Raw genomic sequence first — 20,354 nt, 5'->3', positions numbered from 1 at the left:
TTTAGGTTGAATACTTGAGACGGTGAGTATCGACGTAGGAGTTTTGTTCTAAAAAGAAATATTTTATGGATAAAATAGTAAAAATCTTGGTCAAACTTAAAGTGTTTATAAGCTAAAAATTCATAAGTTGGGGGTGACAAGCTTATGACTTTTGGCTTATTTTTGGCTTATAAGCACTTTTAACTTTACCAAAGGCGTAGATAAGCCGAAAAGTGCTTATAAGCTAGTTTGACCAGCTTATAAGCTTAGCCAAACACCCTCTTAGTCCCAACTTTTTTAAAAAGAAACTAAAAAAGACACATGGCTGACCTGAGATTAGTGGTGTTCATAAAAACCCGAAAAATCCAACCAAACCGAAAACTAATTCAAACCGACCAAAAGAACCGATACTTTTTTGTTTGGTTTGATTTGGTTTTGATTTTGAATTTTAAAAACCGAAAAACCCCCAAACCAAACCGATCTGAGATTGATCTTAAAGCCCCGCTTCATTTTATACAAAACCACCCGACCCTTATGATTTTATATAAAAGCATAAATAATTTTTACATAGAATTTTATAGGCTATGGTAAGATATTACTACATTTTTCAGATTATTATATTACCAGCTTTGAGAATTACATGTTGCAAGTTAACTTTATCCGCTGTAATAATAAAGTAATAAAAACAATCTTGTTATATTAAAATAACTGAATTATGTGTAAATTGCTGAAAAACATGACTTGCCGAGGTTAAAAATTTTCGGTGTCGGGTTATGATATGGTACTTGTCACGCCAGCACTTTATCAAATTTCTGTAAATTCCACATCATAAAATTAAAAGAATTCCACCTTGTAAAAAATTTGACTACCCATATTTTAAACAAAAGGCAATAAAAACCCATTTAAATGAACCAAAAAAAAATAAAGGAAAAAACAATAACAGTATAAAAGAAGGGATTTGAGTATGAGAATGTTTTAGAGTTGACCAGCTTCTTCATAGACTATATTAGAATATGAAAAATAATATTCTTCCCAAAATACAAGTTTTATATCTCGGTTACTCCAATGAAGCTTTTGTCTTTGTTCCCCAATATAAAAGGCCAAATTTAGGCCCCGTTTGGCCATGAGTTTTTTCCAAAATAAATTTGGGATTTATTTTCAAAACTCATGTTTGGCCATAAATTTTGCCCATATTTTGGCCAAATCCCAAATCCCAAATTTTAAATCCCAAAATCAGTCATTGAGCTGATTTTGGGCCAAAATCCTAAAACTTAGAAATTATTACATGTTTTTCCAAAATAAAGTTGGAAAATATGTTTTAAAAACATATGTCCAAACACATTTTCATCTTCAAACCAAACTTCACCCAAATCAAATTTTTCAAAACAAATTAGGGATCTATGGCCAAACGCTAACTTAATCCTTAAATCTACTTATTTGGGACTTCTCGACGGGAATATAGATTTAATCAGGTCCAATACAAATACTAACAAAAACATATTCAAGACTTAGAGGATTTTTTAGGAATTCAAACTTTAAGATTTTTAACATTAAATTCATTTTATTTTTAAAATTATGGGCTCATAATATAATATATGTCAAATTTTAAAGGATTTTTACTATATATTCAGGCTTTGTGTCAAAAATACGGAGTTCAGTTTATAATTTGTAAACTCCATCCACCTTGAGTGAAAAACAAAAAGAATAAATCTACTTATTTCATCTTGTTCTTGTTTTCCTCAATTCACTTTATATTCTAAGCATATGCCACTAGGCTGACACGACTTATTTTACAAAGAAATTATCCCACCCTCCAATGCTTCTATTTTTCTACATATAAAAATCTAATTATGGATTCAGACACTAAACATTCTTGTAAGAACTTTTTCACTATCTTGAGATTTAGAATTTGCTTTTTTCTCCTAATAAAAAATGGAAAATTCTCAGAGTTATGGCAGAAGAATTGGCATCTGCTTATTTTTGGGCATGTTCTTATTGCTATCGAGTGTCAGTGCAGAAGGTATATTTTCAAAAAATTAAAAAAAAAGTGTTTAGAAAAATAATTAATTCAAAGTTTAACATGTGTATATTTCATTCATTCAGATAGGCAACATCCCACCAAAAATGTGAATTTGGCCCCATTTATGCAGTGGAGAAGTGCTTATTTCTGCTTGCTAATTGTAAGTAGCTTCACTCTGTTTCAACAGTCTTTTACTATTTCTTTTCTAGTTTCATTTTTATGTATTGATAGTGGAAAAAGTCATTTACACAATTTATTTTTTATTAGTAATTATAGTTAAATCTCTATACTCAAAGGCGGGATTCAGGCAGTGGCGGAAGCAGACTTTTCATCAAGGGGATTCAAAAAAAAAACACGCAAAAAAGTTAAGGGGATTCAACACCTACTATATATATATACATGAAAAAAATTCCTTATATAACTACAGTGTCATCTTTGGCGCAGGGGATCTGTGACCCCCCTTCCACCCACCTAGTTCCGCCACTGGATCCAAGATATAAACTTAATAGATCCAACATTTTAGATTCTTAGCATTAGACTCATTATATGTTTGAAGTTATGGGTTCAATATTTAATATTTATTGATGTTTTAGTAGCATTTAACATATATGTAAGTACTATTATACTCCCTTGTTCACTTTTACTTGTCCACAATGGACATGGCGCGCCCCTTAAGAAATAATAAATGAAGTACGTATTTTACCACATCACCCATAATAAGGATAGCATTTTAAGAATTCTCGGAAAATGATTTGTAGAATGAGTAGTTAACGATAAGGGTAAAACAGAAAAAAGAATTTGGCTTTCTCTTGATTTATTAAAATTAATAAATAAAAGTGAAAATATATTTTAGTATAGTGAACAAGTAAAATGACAGCGAGAGTAATATTAGATCATAAAACTATGTTTTGTTATATTAAAATAATCTTTACCCGCTATAACAGTAAAGTCACAAACAATTTTATTCGCGCTAACGCAACTGAACTATACCTACTTTAATAATAAAGTCACAAAACTTCACTCACTGTAACACTAAAGTCACCATGATGGTAGGTTAATTTTTGCAACAAAAAAAGAAAGTAATTTTCTAATTTTACTGTTTATAGCGAATAAAGTTCAGTAACTTAGATTTAACCTTTTTTTTGTCTTGCTTGAATTTCGTGTAAAATTATTCATTATGATGCAACGCAGACATCTCCAGTTTGTTCAAAGGATCACACACTTACATTATCTGGATGGCTAAATGTGACAAATGAAGAAGGAAAAAAGTTCTGTGAAAAAAGAGGGTGCGCAGAACATACAAAAGGAGTACTCGACTGCATTCATCATGTCAAACGTGATTTTTGGTTTGCAAATAAAGCTACAATTCAACATATCTATGACACCATTGACATTGGTTGCTACACCCCACGAGGTTTTTCTTTCGTATTTTTCGAGTTTAACTTCTATGCACCGAAGATATAAAGAAACTTTTACGTTATTTTTGGGCAAAGTCAGCCGAAATATACTTTTAACATAGTGTGATATTGTCCACTTTAAAGCCAAAAACTCTCATAGTATTAAAAGATCCCTACAACTTATAAACTAGGAGTGGCAAACGGACGGGCCGGGTCGGGTTTGGTTCGGGTCGAACGGGTAATAAAAACGGATAAATTATTCGACCAGACCCATATTTAATACAGATAAAAAAACGGGTTAACCGGTGGATAATATGGGTAACCATATTATCCATTGCTTCATGCATATGATCACTTTCAGGAGAATTCTTAGTCTCCCTAACTTGAAGAACCTCCAATTTGAGACTCTTACCCATATTTGACCCGTTTTAAAAAACTCATTATCCAACCCATTGTTTAGTGGATAATATGGGTGGTTAACTGTTTTCTTTTAACTATTTTGCCACCTCTATTATAAACAAACTCCCAATCTTTTTAGCTACCAATGTGGGGCTTCGTTCTCACACCCAATATTATTATTACACTACTTATAAGAGAACTGCCTATTATAAACGGTACTAGTTACATAGAAAATAAAGTAGAGTACCTAATCTGCTATAACTGGTTAAATTATGCTAATAATCTTCAAAAGTTATTTAGCCGAGGGTTTTTGGAAACATCCTCTTTGCTCTTCCAGGATAAGGGCAAGGTTGCATACATTTACCCTCCCCAGATCCTACTTGTGAAAGTTATTTGTTATTGTTGTTGTAGTCATTTAAGAAAATTATTTATACTATCAGTGTATATAAGTATTTCTTTTTGGTTTATGAGCTGAACTTGTATGCATATAAAGTGTAAAATTTTATATTACTAAGTCAATTAAAAGATACTAACCGGTAACTACTCATAGTAAGTGGAACTAGTTGTAAGGAAAATAAGGCAAATTACAACATACTATAAGTGGAACTAGTTGTAAGGAAAATAAGGCAAATTACAACATACTAAATACGTTGGTAGTAGAAGTGGCAAAATGGTTAAGGAAAACAGTTATCCACCCATATTATCCATTAAAAATGGGTGGATAACGAACTTTTTTAAAATGGGTCGAATATGGATAAACCCATATTATCCACTTAGAAAATGGCTAACCAAATGGATAATTAATGGATAACTAATGTGTTTAACATTTACATTTGTAAAGCCTCAAACTGGAGTTCCTCAAGTTTGGGAGACTGGGAATTCTCCCATAAGTAATCATATTCAAGAAGCCATGGATAATAAGGATATCCATATTTTCCGCAGGATAACCCGTTTTTTATCCGTCTCAAATATGGATCGGGTCAGATAATTTATCCATTTTTGAAATTATCCGTTTTCGACCCGCTCATATCCGACCCCACCCACCCATTTGCCACCCCTAGTTGGTAGCGGATATTTACATTGTCAGATTAAATCCTTTTTTGACTTTCCTTGTATTCCTGTTATATTCTCTATGAATCCATGATATGGTTAATGTCAATTGCAGGTTTTAATGGAACAAGCTTGTACCCCCACTAAGGGTTGAAATCAGCCTCAGCTTATGCACTCTACAGAATCCTTTTTGCTTTGGTGTGTGATGTTTTGTTGGGAGACCTAAAAGATTGTGTACCTAATAGACAGTAAAAGGCAACAAATATGTATAGTCATCACCATTATGTACTTTTTCTCCTTTGGGAAACAATTTGCACTGGCTTTTGCTTTGTTAGTGAAAGCTACAAATAATGCAATAATGTAGGATGCTATAATCATACTTGCCTTCTATTATTTTGACTACTTATGATAATAAAGGTGTCTTCGTTGTATAGGCAATCATATTTAAGTTTCATCCCAAAAATACTAGATTTAGCTGTCCCACAGACTTGACATACCATTATTCTAATTCCTTTGGATCAGCTTTTGTACACCTCGACTAATTCCCCCGAAATACCTGAGGTACACCATACCATTATTCTAATTGCATTCACAAAAATACTTAGGTCTGTCAAAATCCCAATTACCCACCATAGACATCTTAAAATGTATTGAAATTAATTCATATGCTAACATATCAGGGGACTCTAATATGCATTATTTTAGTGTATTTGTTTTGACAGCAGATTCCTTTTCACTACACTACTATTTGTTATCACTGCCTCTTTTTTCAACAGTTTATACGAGGGTTGGTTGCTCATTGCTCCTACAACTGACCATTATTTTGGCTATTCTCGATTACAACACTATTTTCTCTGTTCATGCACTTGACCCAAAACGTAACTACTAAGCCTATAATTTAGGCTTTGGAATGGAAGCATGCCTAAACACTTCGACTTCAATAAACAACTAAAGCTTTACGGTAAAAACAAAACTTCAACGTCTGCCATTCAGCAACAATTACATTTTTCCTACTTTTTGGTAAACGGTCTCATGTATCTGAACCTTCACAAAACTGAAGAAATTACACAAACAAAAATAGCACAGTAGGATAAAGTTTGTGACCTCATCATACATTTATATCTGTGCAAATTACCACGCTATTCTACCTACCATAAACTCTTGAACCATTTCTGTCGTACTTTACACAGACCTAATACAATTTACTAGTACAATTCTTCACCATACTCCTAACTTCTTCACCATACTCCTAACTTCTTGTAATATTACGGTAATCAGTACACCTCCATTTTCATTTTTAATATTTTGGCGTTATAAAAGAGTTGAGGTCTATAATTGTGAATCAATGCAAACTTTGAACACAGAACCAAACATGCCAGGCAAATTGGAAAAACTAGAGAAAGGCTCAGGTAAACTGGCAAACAAAGTAAAATTACATTGAAGTGTCTCCCTTACTAATAGTCATCAAATAGATATTCACAAATTGAAAAGACATGTCTCTTGACAACCAACTTTAAGGGAGATTAAGAAGTAAACTAAGTTCTTTAGCCGAATTTATTCATTCACTACACGCACAATAAGACATTGCTGTTACAAAGTCTCAGACATGCCTGGTGACGCCTTCGCCATTATCCCATAGCATATTTCTGAGTCCAGCTACGAGCAGTGGTCTCGTATTTGGACCTATCAGTCTTGTACATGTGAGCAATTTCTGGTACAAGCGGATCATCTGGATTTGGGTCAGTCAATAGGGAGCAGATGGAGAGCAGGACCTGTAAGCATATCACCAGTTTGGTCAAACCTTCACACCCAGAGGCAACTCAAAAGGGAACAAAAAAGATCAAAAATGAAACAGAAAAACCCCAAACTTCTCCGCCCCTTCACCCCCACCCCCCACCCCTGTTTTACAGAAAGTTCGTCACGTTATGCAGTGGTAGATAAACCAACTCTCATCCGTTTTCGATGAGAAAATCTTTTCTGAATGGTCAATTCTTCAATTTGTTTCTTACTTTCTTCTAATTGGTATTCTTACCTTTGTTTACCTCTTTAAATCCAAACACGTGGATAAGCCGTCATGTTCCTTGGCATTTTATCCAGACATTATCAACTTACAATTTGCATATTGTGAGAAACTGAGTGTCAAGTACTAAATAATGCACAACTTTGTGTCACGTTTTTTGGCAGATTCTTCATAATATTTTAGGTGGCTCTCACTACTAGGCAATAGAGATTGTAATCAATTAATCAAATAGAATCATTTGGTCAACCAAGGCCGCGAGACTTTTAAAAAGAAGAGATCAAATTTGTGCAGGTGTCGAGAATCTTGAAGTAGATCACATGGACAATTCTCCTCAACCACATTATGCACCACAACATCATATTCATCTTTGAGATTCATTTCACAGACAACCTATGACCGCAAAAACAGAACTAAGTTGAGCAATGAAAAGAAAGGCAAAGCTCCAAACCTTAGATATGGTTAACGCTGGACTCCACTGCTCTTTTAGAATATCCAGACAAATACTTCCATTGCTATTGATGTTAGGGTGGAAAACCTTAGTCCTAAAGGCAACCTGAAATAATCAAGGGAAAAAAATTAAAATCATACCTCGAAATTTAAATGATATTATCCGGCAATGGAGAAAATTTATTCTTACAATTTCATAAAAATGCAGAATGCTTGACGCCAAATTAACTACCAGTTTTTTTATGAAGCAAATTAATAGCACTTTAACTTGTTCTAACGTTAATGAGACACCAGCTCCCTAGTACTGATAAAGATACATAGACCAAAATACGGAGAATAATTGAGCCCATGACTCTAGCACAAGTAGATAAAGAGAACTGATAGAAGGCCAGGAACTTCAAAGAACTCTGCCTTACATCCCCACGTGGTGGGAAATATGTGGAGAAGAGCATTGGCTATGGAATGTAAATTCAAGAGCATATACCAATGTAACAAATATCAACAATGCGCGAACACTAACACACTCACACTATATAAACAAAAAGAATTTGAGAAATAGCCAATTTGAGTTAATTTTCTCAATACATACATGGACACTGCAAATTTTGTCAGACCTACACGTAAAAAAGCTTCACAGCTTATGCAAGGAGAAAATTTTGAACAACCAACTCAAATATAGTTGAGATGGATTTCCTAAGGCTCTATATATAAACAAATGCATGCAAAATAATTATACGTCTCCTTGTCCAGTTCAACATCGAAATTACATGTGAACACGAAAGCAACAAAGGACCTCTCTGGAGCTAAAGCATACCTTTGGAGGCTTGAAAGGATAATCCGGAGGGAAATGAATTGAAACCAAAAATACACCTCCGGCATAAGGGCTATCTGTAGGCCCCATGATTGTTGCTTGCCAATGGAACATATCCTCTGCCACTGGACCTGAATTAAACCAAATATCCCAGTCAACATGAGCACAAGGTTTCTTCCAGATAGCCACTGAAAACAGTGAAGTCTAATAAATCTGGAGTGCATTCCATTACACATAATGACGTTCCGCAAAGGTTACAATCAATGACATCATATATACGCTACGTCTTCAATTTCCCATTTTAAATAATATTTTGGTAAGCATCTCTAGGAGGCCAAATATGAAATGTGATGCCAATCAAACTGAGAAGGAAAAGGAAAGTACAACACAGAATGACAGGAAATATGAGGCACCACTCTTCGCTTTTAATGGTTCGTGACTTCGTGGTCATTCTTATGAGGTAAACATTCACATCCATTATCCCCACGGCGAAAACATTACAAAGAGTTTATAGATACACAAAACTGCAATAAGCCCAGTTCCACATTGCACTATAATGCACAAATCAGAAAGGAACAGCAAAACCAGTCAAACGACTAACAATGTTAGTCAGACAGACATTTTTACCATGTGATTCTGCTTATGTTAGGTAATTATGTAAGTACTTTGACGTATCACTTAAAGTTATATTTGATACTTTGAACCTTCACCCCCTTAAGAAAGAAGCTGGAAGTTCTTTCCTTTTCTTTTTTGATATAGTAGACTCCATAATCCTTCCCAAACACCTAAGAAGAGCCTAATAGCAGCCATTTACCGCTCGCTTTGCTCCCTTGGTGATTCGCAAACACCAACCACACACTGGCAGTGGAGGGTCTCACCAGTTATCACAAGGCTACTATTCCAATACTAAATATAAGAATGAACAGTTACAACAGCATCAACAATCCATGCACAGGGACCTATTATTCCATTAGCTAAGAACACTCCACAGAAACCCCAGAAAAGCAATAAATTGAAAAAGGGACAAAAAGTCAGGCTAACATACCAGCACTGCATGATGTGGGAGGATCCTTCTGCAGATCCTTGAGCTCCTTCAATATCCTCTTCGACGCCATCAATTAGCCCCGTGTACCTTCAAATCCAAACCCTAACCTGGCGTTCAATTCAAAACCTTATTGTCACAAACCATAGATTTTCAATTTTCAAAAACGACAACCAAAAGAAGCAAACCAGAAAAGAAAAAAAAACCTAAATCAAGATCCAAAATAGCACTAAATGCAATCAGCACAGTAAAATCTACCCAAAAGTGCACCCGAGGGCGACTACTGGTCAATGAAGTGAGGCCAAGGGAAACCATGACATCTCACATTAAAGTCCAAGTACCAAAAACACTAGGTGATTTTATTCATCTGCCTAAGTAGGCAAAGTTACCCACTACCTAGGCCAATGGGAGGTAGCACGTACCAGTGAAATAGTCAAGGTACGCACAAGCTGACTAACATCAGCGTCACCCAAACAAAAAAGAACTATATCCAAAAGTACAGAGAAATCATGAGCAGATCTAAGCTATTAATAACTCTACACACTCTTTAATAACTCTACACACTACTCTCAAGTCATGACGCATACTCATATGGTAAAAATATAATAAACCGCACTTGACCCAAATTTACTAAATCTAAATCTCATAAGATATACACGTTCATGAGATAAAATCGGTAGATCTGTTTCATTCCTTAAATAGAATCAAGCATCCAAGTGGACAATCTACAAATACTGCTTTTAGCTACGACACATTAAAAATCGTATATACAATAACCGTACTAGCTCGGAATCTAGTGACTCTAGATCCTAAATTTATAGCTAAGAGACGTAACCGAAATTCCAATAACTGTTAATAATAATAAAAAACCATAGATCTGTCCATTCCTTCAATAGAACAAACATTCAAATGGATATACAACTTCTGCTTTTTCAGCTCGTCAAAGATATTTTGCATAGGTAAAAAAATTATCAAAAATCGTTAACTCAGCAAATCCACTGACTCCTGAATTTTCAGCTCAGATGCGTATCCAAAAGTTAATTAATAGTGAATAACAAAAAAAAAAATAGATCTAAGAAGATATATGAAGATATTTAGGAATTTTGAAATACCTGAAGGTGATGAACAATGAGAGAGGATGGATTTCGGTTGACTGAAAGTTGACGGAGACGGAAATTGCAGAGCTGGAAGAGGATTTTTGAGCCAATAATGGTACCAGTACTTTGGAAGAAGTGGAAGGGAAGTAGAAATAGGAAATTAGATTTCGGTATTATACAGGGAGAAGGAGAAGTGGGGTCCATTGAACATGTTCTAGAATCCTCTTGCGTAGTCATTATTTTTGGCGTACAATCAAAGCTAACACTACCCCTCTCAGCTTTATACGTTGCCCTCTTGTTTGGATTCGGGTTTCACGCGTTTTTAGCTTTTCTTTTTTCTTTTAAAATACTCCATTTATTCTCATTTTATAAAATATATTGGTTATAAATTTGATTTGAGTGGGTTAAAAATAATTTAAAAAGTTTTAAATATTTTAATTTAAAATAAATTATAAACTTATTTTTGAATATAAATTATCTCCTTAACAATATAATAATAAGTTTAAAATTAAATTATTTTTAATATACAAATATAATATTTATTTATTTTTTACAGACTAAAATAGGAAGTACATCACATATATTGAGACACAGAGAATATTGGGGATGCAAGGCGAATATACCACTATAGGTATCGATTTTAATTAAACTCATAACTTTCTACTCTAAGTATAAATTTATATATAGTATAAATTTTCACTAAAATTGTAGTAATAGTTAGTAAATAAAACACATAACTTTAAAAATATAATGGATTCAATACTAAAAACTTTAAAGATTTAACCCAAAAAATTTAAATCCTATATCCGTTTCTATAACGATAGTGTTTGGATCAGCTTGTGTCGATGCCCCCTTTTTCTCGCGAAATCGGGTTTATGACATTTGGGAGGACAACTCGTTCCCTTTTGGGAATTGGGTTTGAATTGAAGAGTCGCCACCTAATGATTAAGTGCATTAGGACACTAAGAAGAACTTTGATTTAGAAAACCGGAGATTGGGTAAGGGCTCGAAATTATCCTGAGGGGAAGGTGTTAGGCACCCCTCGAGATCCACTAGTGTGGTTCCCGGCCATACTATAATTGTGACTTTAAGTATAAACAACAAGTAGACAAGTAAGAGTTACAAATATGAGAGGGTTTTCACATAATTATTGTAAGTAATTAAAATTAAAAGAAGTTGAAGAAGCTGGAATTTGAGAAGAAGCGGTTTTTGAAATCCTGAATAAAATAAATAAGTAAAGGGAGGGGGGTCCTAGGTTTACAAATAATATGGATCACCCCATACAACACCGGATAACCGTTTATACAAGTGGTGTTATCGCATGGTTATCATATCCATATATACCCTTTTCCACCCCGTTAAGGTATTAAAGCGCGGAATAGTTTCGTTACTTATTGCATGCTACTACCCGTCCCAATCCTATCAGTACCGGAAGTACTTGGACTACTAATCCTACAGGGAAGGGGTATGAGGCTTTATAGTTTCAAAGGACAAAATGCTAAGGTGACAATCAAAACACATATATAGCAAATATAGGGAGAAGCACATAGCAGATAGAAAGGCTCAGACAAACCTCCTTAAAAACTAGAGAGAAACAGATAGTTTAGCATGTCTTACACGTACTGATTAGGGCATGTTTAAACATAAAAGTTATGGCAGACTGATCTATTGCATATTTCAGATAAGAAGCCCGAATCATGCCTGCCTGTTGGTTGTAGTTAATAAATTCTGATTCGATTTATAGGTTTACCTTATAGCTTGCCTGAGTGTTAAATGAAACCTATAGGCATGATATCTATTAGTTTCAGAAAAGAAGTATACTGATTTTAAAAGAAAGAAATTGTCAATTACAGGAACATAAATTCTACAGACGTTATTGCTACCACTGATTTTAGACTTATAAGCGAACGAACGATTCAGCTTTGGTTGATAGCTCCTATAGGCATGCTCTCTAGGCGTTACTGATTTTAAACATTTTTTACGGGCGTGGCAAGAGTGCAGAAATCCTATGGGCATGGTATCTGAATACTGTTAGTTTTAATCCTATAAACAGGTTTGCCTAGTGACCAGTGCATATGTAGAGTCTGGATTTCTAGTTAACTTATAGGCATGGTATCTATATGTGATGATGCAGAAAACTATAGACATGGTATCTACATGTGATAATGCAGAATTCCTTATAGACATGGTATCTACATGTGATAATGCAGAATTCCTTATAGACATGGTATTCCTTATAGACATGGTATCTACGTGTGATATACAAACGTGCAAAGCTGTAGACAAGATACATGAGTACAGAAGTGTAGTAATTCCCTATGAGAATGATATCTACCCTTTTGCATGCATGGTTACCCTTCCCTTTTCACTAATCACCCCAGAGGTTTATTACAAAAATATTACAGTCCAAAAAAATAAAATAAAGAAAACTATATCAGAAAAAATTAAAATTACAACCAAGGAGAGCCTGATTCCGACTTCCTGTCTGAAGCATGAAGTAAATCAACTCCAAAGATCAAGATCCAAAGCCTTTCTCTCATTTGGGGTGTGTCAGAGTTCCCTAAGAGCCTCAAATGGACTCCGGGCAGTGCTCACACCCAAATACATTGTAGGATTGAGTCATAGTGTAGTGTAGAAGGGCCAGCCCTCAAGTGTCCAAGTTCAGAGGGAACTCAAGGTCCCAAAGCAAGGCTCACAGGAGGGGGGGCAGAACTTAGAAACTAGGAATGAGTGTAAGTGCATAGAAGGAATGTGGCAAAGATAGGCTAGTGGGCATACCTAGCAATAGGAAATGCTGGCACACCCCACCAGCCTGTTAAAACACATTGTTTTGGGAGTTAGGATCCCCAAAGAGATCAAGTCCAAACATGAACAATAACTTGCATGTTGCCATGTTCTGAACTACAACTCAAAGCACGTAGAGGGAAACAGGGGTGCAGGGATTCACATCAGAAACAGATGAAAGGAAATTAACATGCTAGTTGACATTTAACTTCATATAGACAGTAAAGTAGTCATGGATATAAAGGCTGTAAATAAACACGTTGGGGTGATGCTGAAACCAAAACTAGAACATACCAGTCTCATGGAAACAAGCAAAGGAAAGCAGTAGTCTTGTAAAGCCAAAGTGCAAACAAGTAGTCAGAAAGCTATGAGTTTAGAAGAGAACTATGAGATTATAAGTGTCTGAAGTGTGTAATGTGTGTTAATCGTCTTGTATTAAAGAGGGTCATGTATTTATAGTGTAGAAAGCAAGCAGAAATAGGTAAGAAAATAGTTTGAAAATCAATTACACAAGGTTTCCCTTTAATTAAGGGATTTTGATTTCAAACGGGTAAAAATAATTAAGGAAAGAGATTAATCAAACACTTTTTTAAAGCAGTACAAGAGGGGTAAATACATAGAGGTTTATTTAAGGACAAGGTCTTGACAGTACACGGTTTGTGCAAATAAGGCAAGGGAATCAACTAACAGCTAGTAAATAAAAAATTGAAGATTTTGTATGAATGAACCAGGTCAGAAAGATGGGAAAGATTTTAACTTAAAGAAAATCAGTAACAATCAATTAGACTCATTAAAAGGAATTCTGAATCAATCACAAGTTAGAAAACCCTTTTGAAGAAAGATTCGTCATATATAAAAGCATACAGACACGTTAAACATGAAGAAATTTGTCATGTTATTCCATAGAAGAGTCTAGTGTAGGGGAATCAGAATTGTGTGCAAACAAAAGAAATTCACACTTAGTTCATAGACTCAGAGGTTAGTCTGAAAGAGTCAAGGGTTCTCAAACAGAACCCTAATCCAATCATATGACCAAACTCGGAGGAACCCCAAATTCTAGGGTTTCTACCTCGAGTCAAATACAGAGATGAGGAAGCAACATGCTCAGAGATTTCTTTCGGAAACTCATGAGAAAGCAAGAGAATACGGTTGAAAGTTCAAAGCAAACAGAGTGAAGAAACTAATTCGAAAAACAACGAGAGTAGAAGAAACAGTAGAAAAAAACATGCTTAAACGTTTCTTAAAACAAGGTAAAGTAGAAGTGAAACAGTAAACCCTTAAGAACGTGGTAGAAGGATACAGTAGGCGAAGCATATCAAGTCATAGTGGAAGACAAATAGCAGAACATAGTGGCAAACCATGTGAAAACATAGCATAGAAACACAGTAGAAGAAAGAATAGTAGAAGAACATGTTTGATAAAAGGAAAAACATAAGAACACAGTAGAAGAACATGCGTGGTAGAAAAGAAAACATGAACATAGCGGAGACAAATACACACAAAGAAAAAGGGAAAGAAAATTCAGAGAAACATTTGAACATTTTCAGGAAACCCTAAATCAGAACGAAGTAATTTTTGAAAGTAATTTTTGAAAGAAAAGTTGAGGAAATCGTTCAAAAGCTCAAGTATAGCACAAATATATAACTGATTTAAGAAAAATCGGAGAAAACCTCGACTAGTTAGGGTTTCAGAAGAACCCTAGAATGAGAAAGTCTTGGAAAATGTCCGATCTTGGTCGGAAAGTCAGAACCAGGCTCAAAATACCATTGCCGGAGCAAGATCGGAGATGGCCATAGAACCTTAAGTTTGCAAAGATCTGAACGAAAACCTTCGAGGTCAGACCTCGAACCTTCGAGTACCAAGTGTTTAAGAGCGGAGGGAGATGAGTTTAAACCATCCATGGCCTAAGAGGCCATGGATTCCGGTGAGCTTGAGGTAGAAGACAGTAGAAGACGATTAAGGTTTCGAGAACATTTGAGAGAGTTTGAGAGATGAAGGGGTTTCAAGGCGGCGTCTCTGGAGGGAAATGAATTAGGGTTGGGGTTTGGGTGAATTAAAATGGTAAGGGGGAATCGTGGCCGTTGACCAAAATGATCAACGACCTGGATCAAAAGAAAATCGGGCGGGTTTTATTAACGGGTTAGGGGCCGGGCTATATATTAGGATTTGGGCTGGTCCGTTTGAAATTGGGATTGGGTTATTCGGGTGGTTGATTTTGGCTATAATTGAAATGAAAATAGGCCTAGTATTTAAATAGCCAGTTTTTTCCTTTTTATTTTATAAAAAATAGTAAGATAATTTCTGCAAACAAATTAAAGGCACTAAATTAATTCATAATATATAATCATTAAATTAAAAATACTGGAATAAATTTTATAATTATAGACGCTATTTAAATCTTAAAATAGGCTAGAATTGCAATTTAGTGCAAATTTAGCTTAAAAATGCCAAATCTACTTATAAAAATGTGTAAAAATTACCTTAGCTATATATTGGTGTAAATATAAGAATAAAATAGATTAATCACCAATGTGATAATTTGAAGAACACTTATTGGCTTTTGTATTGCTAAAATAGGGCAAAAAATCGGTCTAAATTTCTTTTTTTGAAAATTAGAAAAAAATAATAAAATACTTGGACATGCTTATATATGCATATATATACTATTTTGAAATTATGCCCCCATATAAAAAATAAACAGGGAAAAATTGGGTATCAACACCGATGTCCCATTGTATTTTGAAATATTCGGCATCTTAAACCTCTTTGGTGTCAGCTCCGGAGCTGCACTTGGTTTGAACAGCAACGATATGTACTTTTTTGAGTCCGAGCCTTTTAGGACCAGAGGTGCCCCAAGCATCTGATCTATTGCCTGCACCGCCTGCCTGGTTATTGATCGATCTAAACTTCCCTCTTGAAGCTATGCTACCGGTTCCTACAACCGTTTGACTTATAGGCACGTCCAGAGGGGCTCGAACTCTACGATTTGAATTGTTTGAAGTCGCCGATATATCTTGTTGAAGCTCAATCATTATCTGATCCTGTCTTGAGAGATGATTCAAAATTTTCTGTTATTGTACTCTCAAAACTTTTACGGTATTGACTATGGGCTAATCATCCAAATCATCAGTAATGGTGCTCCTTGCATGCCGAGCATTCTTTTCCACCTTGTTTGGAGTTGATTCATTACTATCATAATGAGCTTCTCCAATTGAATCGCCTTGTTGCGACCCATTGCATACCGGTTGTACGTTGGCCAAAGGCTCGTTGTTGTTGTTGTTACTACAGTATGCTTACTAAAACAAAAATTTTTTAAAGCACGTTAGTAAAAAATTAGCAGATCAAAATAACACCTCAATTTTCTGTTCCCCACAAACGGCGCCACAAACTTTTTAACCGTAAAAAAGTATAGTTGAATTTGTGTGGTGATTTATAGACATGTGGATTAAGATAATCTGATAAGATAACAAATAATAAAGGAAACAAAATAAAGGTAATTTAGGAACGAACAAGCCTACTCAGATAACTAGAAAGCTTCAATAATAGCCTTTTTTGTATAAACTTAGGAAACTAAGAAAAAGAGAGATAACTTTTGTAAATCTTGTATTTTGTGTCCATACAAAGAGTACAAATGCTACTATTTATAGTTAAATCTGAGGAGATTTAAAGACAAATAAAAACTCCTCTTGTTGGCGGCATAACATTGGGAATAAATGCTGAGATTTTTCGTTACCGTTGCTCCTTTAATGTTGCTTTCTCCAACTGGTACCTTGCTTTCAAATTCACTTCTCTGATCTTTATGTTTTCGGAATTCGTACAATACCGATATCATATTCGTATACGCTATTAACTATCTGTTGACTCATCTTCACTCTTTCATCACTACCACGTTTCTGCTCGAGAAACGTCCACCTGTAAACTTTAAATTTTACCCAATACAAAATGAAAGAAATTTAACTTCTACGTATTAGCAGCATAAAGAGTATATTCAAAATTAAATTACCTATAAAATAATTATACACAATACTTATGATAAGCATTTATTGATAGCCTGATAAAATGCTATCTAACATGCTCCCATAAGTATATATAACTTAAATCTAAAAGGAGAACGACAGAGTTAATGGAAAATAGGAAGCACATAAAGGTGGAAGAGAGATAGCATTTAAAGGATTTAACTTCCGTAATTGAAAGTTACAATTATTTTTCGCTATCGGTGTATTTTAGTTAATTGTATCAAATTTTTGAGTTGATTTTGTATGTTATTAGAGTAGAATTATTATAGACAATAAGTTAGTGTTTTGTGTTACTTAACCTAGAAGTGTAAAAAGATTACATGTCGGCATGCACTTAAATTAAATCCATTTACTTAAAAGAGATGGTTAAGCACTTTTGGAAGCCATAATCACGCACCCCAATATGTACTATTTTCAAACATTTCCATGTTTGAAAAGATTAAAAAGACACTTATGTTATATTATTGATGATAATAAGGTTTTAAAGTTGCCACGACAACCTCAATCAACTAGGACCATTCGTTTCCTTCAAGGTGGTATTAATTAATTTACTATTATAAGGTCAGACCTTGCATTACAACAATGTTAGCACTTGCAATTTTTCTCATTACTTTATATGATGTCCAATTGTCCATTATGCCTTTGTCTCTTTTCCCCTCTTCTTAGGACCTACGAAGATGAAACACGTTAAACAATATAATATAAACCTCATTAAGTGGGCCTCTTTTTAATGTACAATTGTCGTTTATCTTGTAATTATTCCTTTCAGTACAGAGACAGGTTAGTATGACCAAATAGCACTTCATTATAAAAGAAATCTGATCTAAAATAAGAAACTTCTCGTGATTTCGAGAATGATAATATGAAATATCTAAATGAAATCTCTTTGTTAATGTTATCTTTTATATATAATAAATAAAAGAATGCGTATGGCATTTTTGAAAATGGGATTAGGCGCCTCTGATTCGAGTATTGAAGGATTCTATTGTATGGTTAATTAGGCTTTATGGTGTTTAGAGGGGATTGAGTTCCTAATGTGAATTTGTATATTGAATAAGTGCAATTTGTATAATAAATGTACAAATATATTTTAGTTGTGTCGTATGATATTATTTAGTGTTAAATGAGTGCAGCTTAGTTGGTTTAGTTAGCCGAATGATAGAAGTAAAAATTGTGATTAATGAAGCGATTGTTTAGTGATGTAGGTGCATGAACATATTTGATTTGTTATCTGAAATGTATATATAAATATTATATATTTGATTTAGTCGTCTTTTTAACATGTACGTGCATATTTATATATGGTGGAGGATCGCGCAATGTGGTGGGTTTGCACTACTTTTTGATGAAAGAAGTAATAATAATAGTAGTATTAAGATAAATTTCGCGAAAAGAGCCAATAGCTAAAGAATTTCCCGATGAAAAGAGCCAATAGCCTTAAGTGAATTTATTCGCTGCAAATTGAAAAAAGTTGAACTAGTAATCTCGAATAGCAAAAACAAAAAAGAAAACAACAAGAGGAAGGAACTTTCTCAATTTGGCCCCTTTACTCATCCCTTTACTTTTTACATATTCATCTATTTCAGGATTGTTATGTCAAAATCGAGATCTTAATATTTTTCAAGTCAAGGAAAAGAAACAAGATGATTTTTAGTCGAACCTATCAATCTATTAATATAGAAACTTGTTGAAAAATGAACCTCTCTTAAGTCTTGTCAAGTTATCATCTTAGGTTATTTCCTCGTCAAACATTATTAAATTTTTCGCACTTTCATAGCTTTCTTCAGCACCACTTGGTGCAAAAAATAGAAAGAAAGAATCAAATAGTAGAAAATACAGTGGGAACAACTTAATTAGGTTGTATGGAAATTATATTGATTGATTTGGTTATATATGTGGGAAGTCCACGACTCAACTACCACATGTGACAGATACATCAATCTTCTCATTGCTTCTTTAGGATTACAAAAGCAATTTTCTTAGAAAAAAGAGTATATTAAGACATTCCAATTGGAGTAAGGATGATGACATTGTAGGTTGCCTTCATATTCTGTTTCTTGACAATCTGTGTGACTTATTGACATTATGTTATAATTTCCAAATGAACGATATGTGTGAGTTTATATAGAGAGAGACATAAAAATAGAGCATATGCTTCCAAATTATGGATTGCTTAAGCTAAGCGGCTACCATTGCTGAAGTCCAGCATCAGGAACAGCCTCAAGTTGGTGGCCCAGCCCAAGAAGCTGCTGCTGAGCCCGTAGAGACTGGAGCCAAGCCTGGAAAGGCGAACCAAGGAACTCAGACTGTGGAGCAGCAAATACATCATACCTATACTGATTGGTACAAATCTTGGCTCCGATTCTATTTGTAAATGAGTACAAAGTTGAGCTTTTTAATGCAGGATACTTCACTGGAATTAATTGAAAAAAAAAAGATTTTTTTTGGGAAATTCCAATTCTTTGGAAAAGTGAAGTCTTAAATTTTTGTAATTCTTTTTTTAGTTCGAATCTTGTTATTGGTCAAACAAACTAACTGAGGAAAGATTTTCTACTAGATTACTTTTGAAACATGCACCTAAAAATATGTTTTTTCTGCCCTCTTGTAACTTATTTACTTATAGCTTCTTTTGTTTATTTGCATATTATTGTGTTTGTCCTTTTGACCTGTAACAAAAGCTGCATTCGCTTCCAAGCTGATTTTCACTTTTATTTTATTTGGTCTGATGAAAATATGAATTGAGCTTAATAAAAATATGATAATTTATATAGCCCATCCAAATTTATTTGGGATTAAAGCATTGTTGACATTATAGCCTACATGACTAAGTATAGTAGGTATAATCTCTTGGGAAAAAGAAAAAAAAAAACAAAATAAAAAATCAGACACAGGAGCTTAAAACCATTGGTAGGTCATCATAAGTCTCTACGACGATGATATGAGTTGAACTAAATGAAAAAAAGATATATAAGTCAAATGTCTGTCTAATGTACCAAGTACTACGTTAATGAGAAAGGACAATGTATGTTTGTTTTAGAGACATGTTATCAAAACAGACAGATCCGTAAACCCAATAATTCATTCTTAAAAATAAGTTTTACATATGCTTGCCTCATAGAAAAATCAGATCCGTACGTAAGAGTTACGAGTTGAAAACATATTAAATAAATAAAACATGTTCTCTATTAGTAATATTTAAGATGAGTTGATCAAATATCGTGCAATATATGCATATGGTGGTGGTGGGGGGGGGGGGGGGTGAGGGGAGGACTTAACCTTTACGAGTTAACGT

The 20,354-nt window shown here is 34.3% G+C and overlaps 1 protein-coding gene across 1 annotated transcript; it reads right to left on the bottom strand.

Moving 5' to 3' along the window:
* Positions 1 to 6,229: 6,229 nt before the first annotated feature.
* Positions 6,230 to 10,418, bottom strand: LOC109214113 (ubiquitin-conjugating enzyme E2-17 kDa). The gene is made up of 5 exons (XM_019378001.1): positions 10,278 to 10,418; positions 9,169 to 9,275; positions 8,127 to 8,254; positions 7,314 to 7,418; positions 6,230 to 6,617 (listed from the first exon to the last, which is right to left on the bottom strand). Exons 2-5 carry the CDS (start codon positions 9,236 to 9,238, stop codon positions 6,474 to 6,476), a joined length of 447 nt encoding a protein of 148 aa, XP_019233546.1. The 5' UTR covers positions 9,239 to 9,275; positions 10,278 to 10,418; the 3' UTR covers positions 6,230 to 6,473.
* Between the last annotated feature and the right edge of the window lie 9,936 nt (positions 10,419 to 20,354).

Source organism: Nicotiana attenuata, unplaced genomic scaffold, assembly GCF_001879085.1.
Source record: "Nicotiana attenuata strain UT unplaced genomic scaffold, NIATTr2, whole genome shotgun sequence".
NCBI classification, from domain to species: Eukaryota; Viridiplantae; Streptophyta; class Magnoliopsida; order Solanales; family Solanaceae; genus Nicotiana; species Nicotiana attenuata.
Note: the sequence above shows the minus strand (reverse complement) of the source record. Positions and strands in the feature narration are given on the sequence as shown.